The sequence below is a fragment of the Arachis ipaensis genome, chromosome B02 (assembly GCF_000816755.2).
Source record: "Arachis ipaensis cultivar K30076 chromosome B02, Araip1.1, whole genome shotgun sequence".
Taxonomy (NCBI): domain Eukaryota; kingdom Viridiplantae; phylum Streptophyta; class Magnoliopsida; order Fabales; family Fabaceae; genus Arachis; species Arachis ipaensis.
The window spans coordinates 4,539,103-4,552,200 of record NC_029786.2 but is presented as its reverse complement, the minus strand read 5'-3'; the positions used below and the strand labels follow the sequence as shown (position 1 = coordinate 4,552,200).

The following is a 13,098-nucleotide window of genomic DNA, read 5'->3' as shown; positions in this document are numbered from 1 at the left end:
TATCTGATAAATGTTGCTTATGATTATTTTGTAATAATTAAGTGATAACTAGTTCTAATAATAATAACAACCAAGAATTCTCAAACTCTCCTGTTAACCTGTACAGTCTAACAAGTTTAGAAGTTTAGTTTCCCAAATTCATTCAAGAATAAACTCTTGCAAGTTCGGTTTTACCTGCGATTCGCTGGTTTAGCTGAACTCTCGAGTTTAATTACTTTGATATTAATCTGTATGCTGCCGTTTCTTTAGTGGATACTAATTTTCCTTTTCTTTAGCTGCCGTTAGGCAAGAGATCTCTGATGAGACTGACAGAGAAACTGGTCGAACCAAGGGCATTTCTTCTGTTCCTATCCATCTTAGTATCTACTCCCCTCATGGTGAGACAAGATTTATATAACATATTTAGTAGCAATCATTTTCTTTTCAGCAGCAATGTTATTATGCATCCTTCAATTATTTACAAGTTTGAAAGATTTGTTTCATCCATTTAATTTGGTGATTTTGGCAGTTGTTAATCTAACACTAGTTGATCTTCCTGGACTTACAAAAGTCGCCGTTGGTGAGTTCCAAAACTTGAATTTTTCCTATAAAACATTAAGACCAGATTTCTAGCTGCATTATACTATGAAAAAAGACACCTTTATAGTAATCGCTAAATTTTGGTCGGGTTATTACAGATGGTCAACCAGATAGCATTGTGCAAGACATTGAAAATATGGTTCGGGCTTTTATCGAAAAGGTAATAGTTCTTAAACAGTGAATACATGCATGTGTGTATATTGAGGAAAGAAATATGCTTATAACATATCAGTATGAAAGGTTTGCATTGTTGAGCAAATGTGGTGCAAGCTAAATTTACAATCATGTAATTGAGATTTTAAAGTAGTTATGAAATTTTACTTATTGCAGCCAAATTGCATCATTTTGGCAATATCTCCGGCTAATCAAGATCTTGCTACCTCAGATGCAATTAAGATTTCCCGTGAAGTAGACCCTAAAGGTAAGTGCTGAACATAAAGCACTTGGATTGATGGAATTTGTTACTTAAATTTGTTATATTTAATTAATTGCATAAATTAGCTAAACTGAAACTATAGAAGATGTTGATATTGTAAATAATAAGAAAGGTTTATGACATCAAGAACAGAACAATAAGCTTCGTTTCTTCAAGTTTTTATTGCCGGCTCCTTAACTAAGCATAGGAATTTTTATATGATTTGTCAATAATAACAAAGACAGTATAATTTTAATAGCAATTGATTGGATGGTAGGATTACCATGTGGCTGAAGTTTAGTTGTTTCTGAAAATCGTTTTAACACTTCTCGGTTTAACTCATTTATCAAAACTTTTAGGGGAAAGGACATTTGGAGTTTTGACAAAGATTGATCTTATGGACAAGGGTACGGATGCCGTGGATGTAAGTATTCTCTTCCCTCTCACAATATGGAAAATTTGCCATTTCAAAATCCTTCCCCTCTGGTGTCTTTAAAGTTTTCTACATAGGAAGAGTTAGTTTGTGATTAGTGAAAACAGTATGAACTATGGCCATAGTATATACAAGTAGGATTACAACTATATGTCAGAAAAATGCCAGTATGTCACATTGGTAATTATCATCTGCAGTTCGACAAGCCTCATTTTCCTTATGTTGAATATCTACTCAGTGGATTGGACGATGAAAAATTTATTATCTTGGCTTATATTTGTCTTTGCAAGTCTTAACACAAGAAATGGAATTAACCATATGTAGTTATAGTTCTTAAAGTCACTTCATCTTATTAGTTCTTCTTCCTGTTTCCCTTTTCTAGATCCTTGAAGGGAAAGCATATAAGCTAAATTTCCCTTGGATTGGTGTTGTCAATCGCTCCCAAGCAGATATCAACAAAAATGTTGATATGATTGCTGCTCGACGTAGAGAGCAAGAGTATTTTGAAACTACTCCAGAATATAGACATCTCGCAAGCAGAATGGGCTCAGTGCATCTAGGAAAGGTGCTATCTAAGGTATGCCTAAACTGTAATTCTCTTAATAATGTCATCTGTAGTACTTGAAATTGCATTAAGTGCTGATTTTGGATTACCAAATAATTTGTTTAAAAAATGTGTTGTTGATTATTGTCCTTTTTGTTTCTCAATGCTTGTTAAATCAGCATTTGGAAACTGTCATAAAGTCTCGGATCCCAGGCCTTCAGTCACTAATTAGTAAGACAATCATGGATTTGGAAATGGAACTAAATCGCATTGGGAAACCTATTGCTGCAGATACTGGAGTAAGCCACATCCTCCAACCCTCTCCCAACACCAAATGACAAAGTAACAAAGAAAATTCAATTTGTAATTGTCTTTCATCATTTTCAGGGGAAGTTGTACACGGTAATGGAAATCTGTCGAAGTTTTGATCAGATATTTAAAGATCATCTTGATGGAATGTACGTCCTTCCCTATTGTTTGGTTTATACAATGAAAAACATGGAATGCTTTCATCTCAGCCAGATCAAAATTGATTTTGGGAACGCTTAAATTTCTACAGACGCCCTGGTGGTGATAAAATTTACCAAGTATTTGACAATCAGTTTCCAGCAGCTCTTAAAAGGCTACACTTTGACAAACATCTTTCAATGGACACGGTGCGAAAACTAATAACTGAAGCAGATGGATATCAACCTCACCTCATCGCTCCTGAGCAAGGATACCGCCGTCTTATTGAATCTTGTGTAGTATCTATTAGGGGCCCTGCTGAAGCAGCTGTTGATATGGTATGTTTTCATGTAACACAATATTAGTTGTAGTGACCGGTGCAAGTTACTCAATTGATATTAAACTTCTATAATTTTCAGGTTCATGGAATTTTGAAGGATCTGATCAAGACATCTATGAGTGAAACCCTGGCAAGTAATTCATTGTTTATTTTTATCTTTTGTGTCTGTATATAATTATATATACTATAGTGATTTTATAATAATTCAACAATATACCGAAGTTGATATATCTTTTTTTGTTCAGCGTCTTACTGGCTGCAATCTCTTTTAATTATAGGAACTAAAGCAATATCCCACCCTTAAAGTAGAACTTGGAGCTGCAGCCAATGAATCATTGGAGAGGATGAGAGAAGAAAGTAAGAGAGCAACTCTGCAATTGGTAGACATGGAATGTGCTTATTTAACTATCGACTTTTTCCGCAAACTTCCTCAAGATGCCGAGAAGGGTGGAAATCCAACTCACTCGCTTTTCGACAGATACAGCGATGCTTATCTTCGTCGAATTGGTAAGAAACTATAAGATATTTGTTTTTGTTTTCTAATTCTTCTTTTCAATAATTCAAACAAAACTCCTTTAGCAGTGTTTCATATCATCATATATTGCATAGGTACAATCATAACCCAAATATACACATTTTCACTAGGCATTGTTTTCCTGCATTTTACATTCACTGAGTTTCCTTGAATACAACAGCAACCACTGTATTGTCCTACGTGAACATGGTATGTGCAAGCCTCAGGAATACTATTCCCAAGTCTGTAGTTTATTGTCAAGTACGCGAGGCTAAACGCAGCTTACTCGATCATTTCTTCACAGAGTTGGGGAAGAAGGATGTGAGTTTTCTTTTTTTTTGTTTTTCCTTGTATAGCAAGTCAGATGAAAAATGAGGCAATGACCATACATTTTGCATGCTTTTATGTCTTTTTCGCCAGGGAAAACAACTATCTGCGTTGCTGAATGAGGATCCGGCAGTGATGCAGCGCAGAACCTCGCTCGCAAGAAGGCTAGAGCTATACAGAAATGCCCAAGCAGAAATTGAAGCTGTTGCATGGGATAAGTAGAAAGCACCAATGCTACTGAGCCGAATTCGGATTTTAGATTCTTTTGTGTATGTCGAGGGGAGGGAGCATAATCATTCTTTAAACACTCAGAGGAGAGTAGAATAGTTTTTGACATAAACCATTGAGGTTTCAGGCTCATTGGTTTAGTTATTTATTTTTACCTGATGTAATTCATTTGTATTCAGCATTCTTTTATTGTCTAGTTAATAAAGGAATCCATTTTATTCATCTTTGCTTATTCTTTTGTGTAAAACAAGAAGAAGAAGACGGTGGTATGTAGCCATAGCCAGAGATTAATTTTGATACACTGTATAAAGAAAGTATTTTATATTATCTCAACTATCACAGTAGATGTGTAGTCATGTCATATCATGTACAAGAGGAATATTCCTTCGTTAACTTTGTATAAAGGCATTGGCGTGCCTAATCAAAAGCAGTAAGTTAGTATTTTGAATTAGTGAAACACATGATAAATTATTAATAGCAAATAAAATTAGGGTATTGTTATTACCTAAATTTTATAGGGATAGCAGACAATTCTATTGTACCAAAATTAGGGTAATTTACTTAAATAAACTAAATGCACTCCAAAATTATCCAAATCTTCCAAAATTAAAATTCTTTTGTGAATGTCCCAAGATACGTTTCTATATAAATCAAATTTATTAAATTCGATTTAGTGAAAATAGTATTAAATCGAATCAAATAGATTCGAAATGCATGCAACTTTAGAAAGATCATAAATCGAAACAATGAGTTTCGAACTAGTTGAATTCGATTTATGAATGAATATAAATCGAACCAATTGAGTTCGATTTATAAGAAATCAAGAACAAAAAGGTAATTCGAATAAAGTGGATTCGATTTAGTGTTTGTTTCAATATATGATTAAATCGAATCCAATTAATTCGATTTATACATAATTGATCTCTATATATGCGAGCTCAACGTAAATTTTTAGAATAGTGAGATTCACAATGACTAGTGATGAGAGTTTTGTAGCTCTTGTGCACTATAGAGGGTCCATTAAGAAAAAAACGTGATCAGGTATTAAGTTCACTGATAAGGACTCGCTGAGTGTTTTTCTCAAACCTTCTACGAGTTTTGTTGAGTTTAAGGATACTATACTCTAGAAACTAGGTTTGCTTGGCGTCAAATGGGTAGAGAAATTGTTCTATAGCATCCCGATATCCGTGTTACGCTATGATGTAAAGTATGATTCATTTGTTATTAGCAGTGACGAAGACTTGCAAGTTCTGCACCATTGTCGCCGTAAGTTTCCCGAAGTGAGGACTCCAGAACTGTTGGCTAAGCTTGTTGATGTGGTATCTAGTTCTGGAGGTTCGAATCGGAATCCTCAATCCCTAAGACATCCAGCCTGCTCTAGTTCCATGCTTGTTCGTGCCTCGTCGGCTGCGTCGGTTATTGCACCTGAGGCGGGTTTAGTTGCTTCTCCTTCCTTTGCATTCAATGTCAACCGTCGTGGTGACCCCGGATTTGGTGAGACTGGCCCGTTGGGGAAGAAGCATTTGCGACGCCCGGACCTCCTGCAATGGTCCCGCTCATTGGAGAGGTTGGAGTACCCGATGGGGCTGAGGATTGGTGCAGAATTTATGACCCACAAACTAACCGACAAGTGCACCGAGTCGTACCAAGTAGTACCTCAAGTGAATGAGGGTCGATCCCACGAGGATTGATGGACTAAGCAATAATGGTTGATTAAATTACATAGTTAGACAAATAGAAAAGAGCGTTTGGGTCTCAATTGCATTAAACAGTAAATTTAGAAAATTAATAAAGCAAGCAGTAAACAAGTTGTGAATAATATATGGAGAAAACAGTTAAGGCTTTAGAGTTATCTATTTTTCGAATTGACTTTTCTTACTAACTATTTTAATCATGCAAGATTTAATTCATGGCAAACTATATATGACTAAACCCTAATTCCTTAGACCTTTTTAGTCTCCTCTAAAATTCATCAATTACCAATTCCTTGGTCACTTAATTCCAATTAGAGGGTAAAACTTAATTCTAGTTTATATGCCACAGAAATTCTAATTACCCAAATATAAGAGGATTATATGTCACGTATCTTGTTAAGTCCAGATAATTAGAAATTTAGGAGAATATATTTTCAAGCTGTTGTTCAAGTAAAGATCTTTTCCAATTTATACAAGAATTCAATTAGAAAAAGGGGTCATACTTCCGTTCCACCTAAATTCATAAGATAAAGAACGAAAACAATTCTTGAATCATAAATCAGTAAATGAATTAAAATAGAAAAATAATATTATCAATCCATACAATAGACAGATCTCCTAACCTTAACAGTGGAGGTTTAGTTGCTCATGGTTCAGAGAGAAAATAAGGATTCCGGTAAATTGTAAACTGCGGAATGAGGTAGGGAGAAGAGAATAGATTCTTTTCCCTTTTATATCTAATCCTAATTAATGTAAATATATTTTCTAAAACTAAATAATATCTTTTCATATTTTTAATAAAATAAAGTTTAAATCAGAATTAATAGGAGATTGCGTGCTTGCTTCTTGGAGAGTTGGGGACCACTTGATTCCTTAATAATCCACGCCTAACTTGAGAAATCTCAAGTTAGGCGCAGCCTTGGACGAATTGATGGAGAAGAAGTACGGACTATTATATATCGTTGGAAAGCTCTAGAAGTTAGCTTTCCAACGCCACTAGAATCACGTCAATTGGACCTCTGTAGCTTGAGTTATTCAGGTTTGAGTGTAGAGAGGTCAGGGTTGACAACATCATTCGCCTTCTTCTCTTTTTCTGCGGAAACTCCATCAAATCCATCCGAATGCTACCTAAAATAAATAAAATTACACACGACTCAAAGTAGCATCCATAGTGGCTAAAAGATAATTAATTCTTGATTAAACTCAACAAATTAAATGCAAATTCACTAGGAAAAGGTAGGAAAGATGCTCACATATCAAGGATGCACTACTTGATGATGATGATGAAGATGATGTGGAGCCCGCCACAATAGCAGATGATAGTGATGACGACACAGCACGGCCGACCCCAGCTGTCGGTGGGGGAGCATCTAGTTCGGGTACCAATCAGTACCCCCCATACTTCTCAACTTTAAACTTGGATGCCATGGCACCTGAGGCAGATCCGGGAGTACTTGTTGGGTTCGGTGCTAGGGAGAGACAGAATACAGGAGTTGTATCTGAATTTCAAGTGGGTCAGCAGTTTCAGGATAAAGAAGAAGTCGTGTTAAACGTGAAGACATATAGCATTCGTCGTGGATTTGAGTACAAAGTATTGGAGTCCGATAATCGCAAGTACTATGGGAAGTGTAAGGAGTTTGGAAGCGGGTGTGCATGGCTCATTCGGGATGGCCTCCGCCAGTGCAGAGGTATTTGGGAGGTAAAACGATATAATGGTCCTCACAAATGTCTAGCCACATCGATATCTAGTGATCATAGGAAGCTTGATTATCATGTTATATTGGTCTTCATACTGTCCATGATTAGAGCTGATACTGCCGTATCGATCAAGGTACTTCAGAATGCCACGGAGGCACATTTTGGGTTCAGACCAACTTACAGAACGTCACCTCCGCCCCCACCGCCCCCTCCGTGACTATCGTCGCCACCTCCGTCCCCGTCGTCACTACCATCGTCGTCTTGCCCACTACTGTCATCCTGCCCGCCTCTACCTCTGCGCCTTGCTCGCCAACCACCACGACCAGGCCCTCTTCGCATCCCACGACTCCTCCCACCTCTCCGCCCATGACCCCTCCCCTCCATCACATCAATGGCCTCCTCCAACCAGACCCACTCACGTTGACTCGATCATGTTCCAACATGCTGCCTCCGTGCAACCCGATGGTTGTCAGGGACATCTGGGACTTGACCTATGTCAGGAACTCGGCTAGGACCTCTCTGTAATGCCTAACCTGGAATTGCAGCAGCCCTGGGGTCTCATAGGAGATGCTCAGGTGACAAGAACCTTCTGCCGTATTGATACCACCAATCAAGATACTCATGGGAAGGCCCTGGATCCGCAACCACGTCAAATTGCAGCACATGTTGCGCCCTGTCAGCCCAATGAAGGTGCCAAAACTGTAGCGTATGAGGAAACCACCGATCTTCGCCTCGTCCGTCCTTCGACATCAGAAAATCTATGTTCACGGCAGCACGAGGTCTACCCTGAACCCCACCAAACTGGGGCAGAACCCGATCCACCGGATGCCACTCAATGACAGCGAAATAGATCAAAGCTGTCGCTGCCCTCCACAACGACATATGTCGTGGCTCCAATATCTCGGGATGCACCACCTGAACAACCTCCGGCAAGCTATATGACATCCACAAGAACTGTGAATATAATTATTTATCATTAGTCACCATAAATAGTAAAAGATGTAAATACTAATTTACCACTCGTCAGAGTTACAACAAAAGATACTCACATCTCCTGTGCTGGAGTAAATCTATCCTAAGCCTCCAATGCGCCACACGAGGCCCCTTGTCGCTCAACGTCGGCTGATAACCTGACCAACTGAAATGCACAATATTTAATTAAAAATAAAGTAAATCCTCATATTCTTACATACACAATGCGTAGCTGAAGGCAGATTACCTGGACGCCAACGGCCAATGGAAGACATCAAACCCCTCTGGCCGAAAACCAGGAAACCTCCAGAAAATCCACGACTGGAGGAGCTGCAGCGGACCTGCCAACTTGACCACATTTCTGTTCGTCATACGGCACATGCATCTGAATAGCCATGACAGGGCAGCTGACCCCCAGCTGTACTGACCCATGTCCTCTAGTCGGGCAACATACGGTAACCAATGAATGTGGAGGCGGGTACCCGACTTATCCCCGAACAACTGTGTGGACAGGAGCATCATGATGTATGTATGGGCATACCTCCTTACCGTCTCATTGTCTGCCCCCTGCGGCAACTCACTAAATGTCTCCTGAAACCATGTACACTTCACTGTGAACTTGTCGATGCAGTTCGCAGGAGGCAAAACACCAATAACTCCTCAAACCATACCCACGCTGGCCGGCCACCCTCAACATATCGCGCAAAATCCGTAAGGCATCCACTAACATACTGACTGTCAATCGGAGCCCTAACTGGTATGCTACATCCTGGAGCGTGATCGTGCACTCCCTGAACGGCATGTGAAAAAGTGTGCGTCTCAGGCCGCCATCTCTCCACGAATGCACTGACCAATGGCTCATCCAATCGAAACCATGTTTCGTTCAGTCTCGCAAGATAGTATAATCCTGCCATCTGCAAGTACAGAACTATCCTATCATCCAACGGTATACCGTGTTGCCGTCTCATGTTACTGATGCAGCAATGGGGTTGCACAACGATAGAAAATTTCTTATCACAACATGCACAATACAATCTTCAACAAACGAAAAACATGAAAACGATAAACACGGCATGATCTTTCTTGGAAAACTTGTTTACCATAACAGAAAATTATTGAAAAACCTATTAACAAAATCTAACCTTTCCTCATAACTATCTAACCGCTTACTAACTTACTAGTCTATACCATGCAGTTTAATTAAAAAATATTTTTTTTCCTAATCTCTAATTATAGACTCTAATCAACCACCGTACCATATATTTTAACATTTATAGAATAACTATTGTTTGCTTAAAAAAGGAAACTTTTTTCACCAACCTCAAGGTGGATGGCGCCAGCAATATACGCGACTCCATCTAGTCGATACAGACGATTCGGGTCGTCTTCCATGTCTCCAGCTTCAATCTTTTCTTGGCGGCTATCCGTAAATCTCGCCTCCGGAGTGGTGGGATTGGGTGTGGTGTTCGTTTTGGTTGTAGTTCGAATGAATGAAATTTGATTTGCTTATATAGGCTGAATGTGCATAAATCGAATCCAATGGATTCAAACTAGTTGGGATGCAAAATGCTTGTAAATCAAATCTTGGATATCGATTTACAAAAACCACTAAATCGAAACCATTGGCTTCGATTTTCGATGGACTTGCTTCACATGTTATAAATTGAACTCAATTGGTTCGATTTACATGTATTCATAAATCGAATTCAATGGTTTCGATTTATGTTCATTCCTACTTCAAAACTCATTGTTTCGATTTATGGTCTTTCTAAAGTTACATGCATTTTAAATCTATCTGATCCGATTTAGTACTATTTTCACTAAATTGAATTTAATAAATTTGATTTATATAGAAATAAGTCTTGGAATATTCACGAAGAAAATTTGATTTTGGATAATCTGAATAATTTTGAGATGTATTATTCCCTCAAAATTATATACAATATAGTATTAAAAATGGAATAATTTAGTCATACGAGATACGCTCCCAAATAATCATGGTTTGGTTTAATCATTTCTAATAGGTTTAATATATATCGAAAAAAATATAGAATAACAAAAATGTACTATAACAAATTGTCCTAGCATAATAGGTAATTTGGCAAAAATTAAGTGGCTGATTCTAAAATTTTGTCAAGTAAACGATTTTGTTGACGTAGTATTAGTAGAAGAAAAAATATGTCTTTAAAGTAATATGAATAAATTTATCCATATACTTTTATATATTAAAAATAGATAGATAGAATATTTAGTTTATATACCGCATTTAAAAAAATAAGCAACATGCATTATTTATTTATTTTGATAACTGAATCCATAGTTAGTTAAGAAAGGACAAAGTAGTTGTATAATGTTCAGAGAGAGGATGATATCTCATAAAATTATTATATCTATAATGAATGACAAATCAAAAGTTACTTAAATTATTTTTTTTATTAATTTAATGTTGATAGTAATTAATTATAGTAGGAATATATTAAGGATATATAAGGTTAACAACAAAATATTTTTTTTCAGTTTTCATTCATTTGAAATTTTCAAAATGGAAAAAGAACCAAAAGTGATAAATATTACAAATTTAGCATTAAATAGAAAAAAAAATGTAATTAATTTTATATACTCTTTATATATTTTTATTATAATTAATTATCATTAATATTAAATTAATAAAAAATAATTTCGATAATAATAATAATTGTTTTACTTAAGAAAAAGTAATAAATATTACAAAAATCGTGCAAAGGCCCAATCGTGAAAGGCATTTGAAAGCTGGCCTTGAAAGCTAGACTCATATAGGCCATAAAGGTCACTCTTCTTCAGGTCAAAAAAATGTCTTTTTCTTCTCACTCTTATTTCGACAGCGAGGGTTCGGACGTCTAGAGCATCCCTTGGGTGCAAATGACGGTGATAAACCAGGATGACAGATCTGGGACTGGTTACCATCATTTAAGTGCCGTAGTTTTTCTAGATACAACTGTTGCGACCGTGAGAGCAGCGGTGTCATAGTTGCGACACATTCCTCAACAGACCTTGTTAATTTCTAATTATCGGTATTTTTTATTTTTTTGTTTATTTTTTTTGTTGATTTAAAAATAATAGGTGATTTGGCAAAAATTAAGTGGCTAATTCTAAATTTTTGTCAAGTAGACGACTTTGTTGACATAGTATTAGTAGAAAAAAAAATATGTCTTTAAAGTAATATGAGTAAATTTATCCATATACTTTTATATATTAAAAATAGATAGATAGAATATTTAATTTATATACCGTATTTGAAAAAATAAGCAACATGCATTATTTATTTATTTTGATAACTAAATCCGTAGTTAGTTAAGAAAGGACAAAGTAGTTGTATAATGTTCAAAGAGGATGATATCTCATAAAATTATTATATCTAAATAATGAATGACAAATTAAAAGCTACTTAAATTATTTTTTTATTAATTTAATGTTGATAGTAATTAATTATAATAAAAGTATATAACGAATACATAAAATTAATTACATTTTTTTTCTATTTAATGCTAAATTTGTAATATTTATCACTTTCTCTTTAAGTAAAATATTTACTATTATTATCAAAATTATATTTTATTAATTTAATGTTGATAGTAATTAATTATAATAGAATATATAAGAATAATTACAATTTTTTTTATTTTTGTTTTTATTCATTTAAATTTTTTAAAATAAATAAAAATATAATATAATAAAAAAATTATAATTAATTTTATGTACTCTTTATGTACTCTTATTATAATTAATTATCATTAATATTAAATTAATAAAAAATAATTTCGATAATAATAATAATTGTTTTACTTAAAAAGAAGTATTAAATATTACAAAAATCGTGCAAAGGCCCAATCGTGAAAGGCATTTGAAAGCTGGCCTTGAAAGCTGGACTCATATAGGCCATAAGGGTCACTCTTCTTCGGGTCAAAAAATGTCTTCTTTTTTTCACTCTTATTTCGACAGCGAGGGTTCGGACGTCCAGAGCATCTCTTGGGCGCAAATGACGGTGATAAACCAGGATGACAGGTCCCGACTGGTTACCACCATTCAAGTGTCGTAGTTTTCCCAGATACAACTGTTGCGACGGTGAGAGCAGCGGTGTCATGGTTGCGACACATTTTTCAATAGACCTTGTTAATTTCTAATTATTGGTATTTTTTATTTTTTTTATTTATTTTTTTTGTTGATTTGAAAATAATAGGTGATTTGACAAAAATTAAGTGGCTGATTCTAAAATTTTGTCAAATAGACGACTTTGTTGATATAATACAATATTATAAATTTGTAACATATATTATTGACAATCAAAATGACACGATGATAAAGAAGGATGTACATCATACAGTATGCTCCATATTCGAATTTCACGATGATTGGACCTGAAAGTAAAATAATGGACAGAAGACGAAAAGAATATTTTATTATAAAAAATAGTTTAGGATTATGGACAGACGGTGGCCATGGGAAAGTATCTACTTAACATTATAGAATATTCGAAAAAAAGTAAAGTTGGAAGCTGTGAGACAATAAATACTGATCTTTTGATAAGTAGAGTGATTCTTAAGGTGTAATTAACTTTTAAAAAGTTAGCTATTAAGAATTATATGCTGAAAATTGTAATACCTTAAATTTGGAAGGAATATGGAATTGTAATAAAATTAAAGTATACAGCTGGTGTAAGTGTAGTTAAAAATATGATGAAAATATACTATAACAAATTGTCTTAGCATAATTTGTTTTATTCTTTTGAACATTAAAAAAAAAAACATTACAAGTGCAAAAATACTAGACCCACTAAAAATAAAATGAATACTTCGATTTAATATTTGTACTTGCTATCAAAATTATTAATTATAGAATATTTAATATATATATCGCATTTGAAAAATGAA

General features: G+C 35.2%; 1 protein-coding gene across 2 annotated transcripts in view; it reads left to right on the top strand.

Annotated features, from left to right (window-relative positions):
• Positions 1 to 4,049, top strand: part of LOC107628129 (dynamin-related protein 5A) — a 5,134-nt gene extending 1,085 nt beyond the window's left edge. The window contains exons 4-16 of one of the 2 annotated variants that reach the window (XM_016330934.2): positions 276 to 377; positions 509 to 559; positions 678 to 739; positions 910 to 1,000; positions 1,354 to 1,418; positions 1,810 to 2,004; positions 2,151 to 2,270; positions 2,359 to 2,429; positions 2,531 to 2,756; positions 2,838 to 2,888; positions 3,037 to 3,265; positions 3,454 to 3,593; positions 3,693 to 4,049. In XM_016330934.2, coding sequence (XP_016186420.1) covers positions 276 to 377; positions 509 to 559; positions 678 to 739; positions 910 to 1,000; positions 1,354 to 1,418; positions 1,810 to 2,004; positions 2,151 to 2,270; positions 2,359 to 2,429; positions 2,531 to 2,756; positions 2,838 to 2,888; positions 3,037 to 3,265; positions 3,454 to 3,593; positions 3,693 to 3,821 — 1,532 coding nt within the window. In that variant the 3' untranslated portion in view covers positions 3,822 to 4,049. Of the gene's footprint in view, positions 1 to 275; positions 378 to 508; positions 560 to 677; positions 740 to 909; positions 1,001 to 1,353; positions 1,419 to 1,809; positions 2,005 to 2,150; positions 2,271 to 2,358; positions 2,430 to 2,530; positions 2,757 to 2,837; positions 2,893 to 3,036; positions 3,266 to 3,453; positions 3,594 to 3,692 lie in introns of those variants that run through there. The other variant, XM_021115226.1, reaches the window with a different exon arrangement.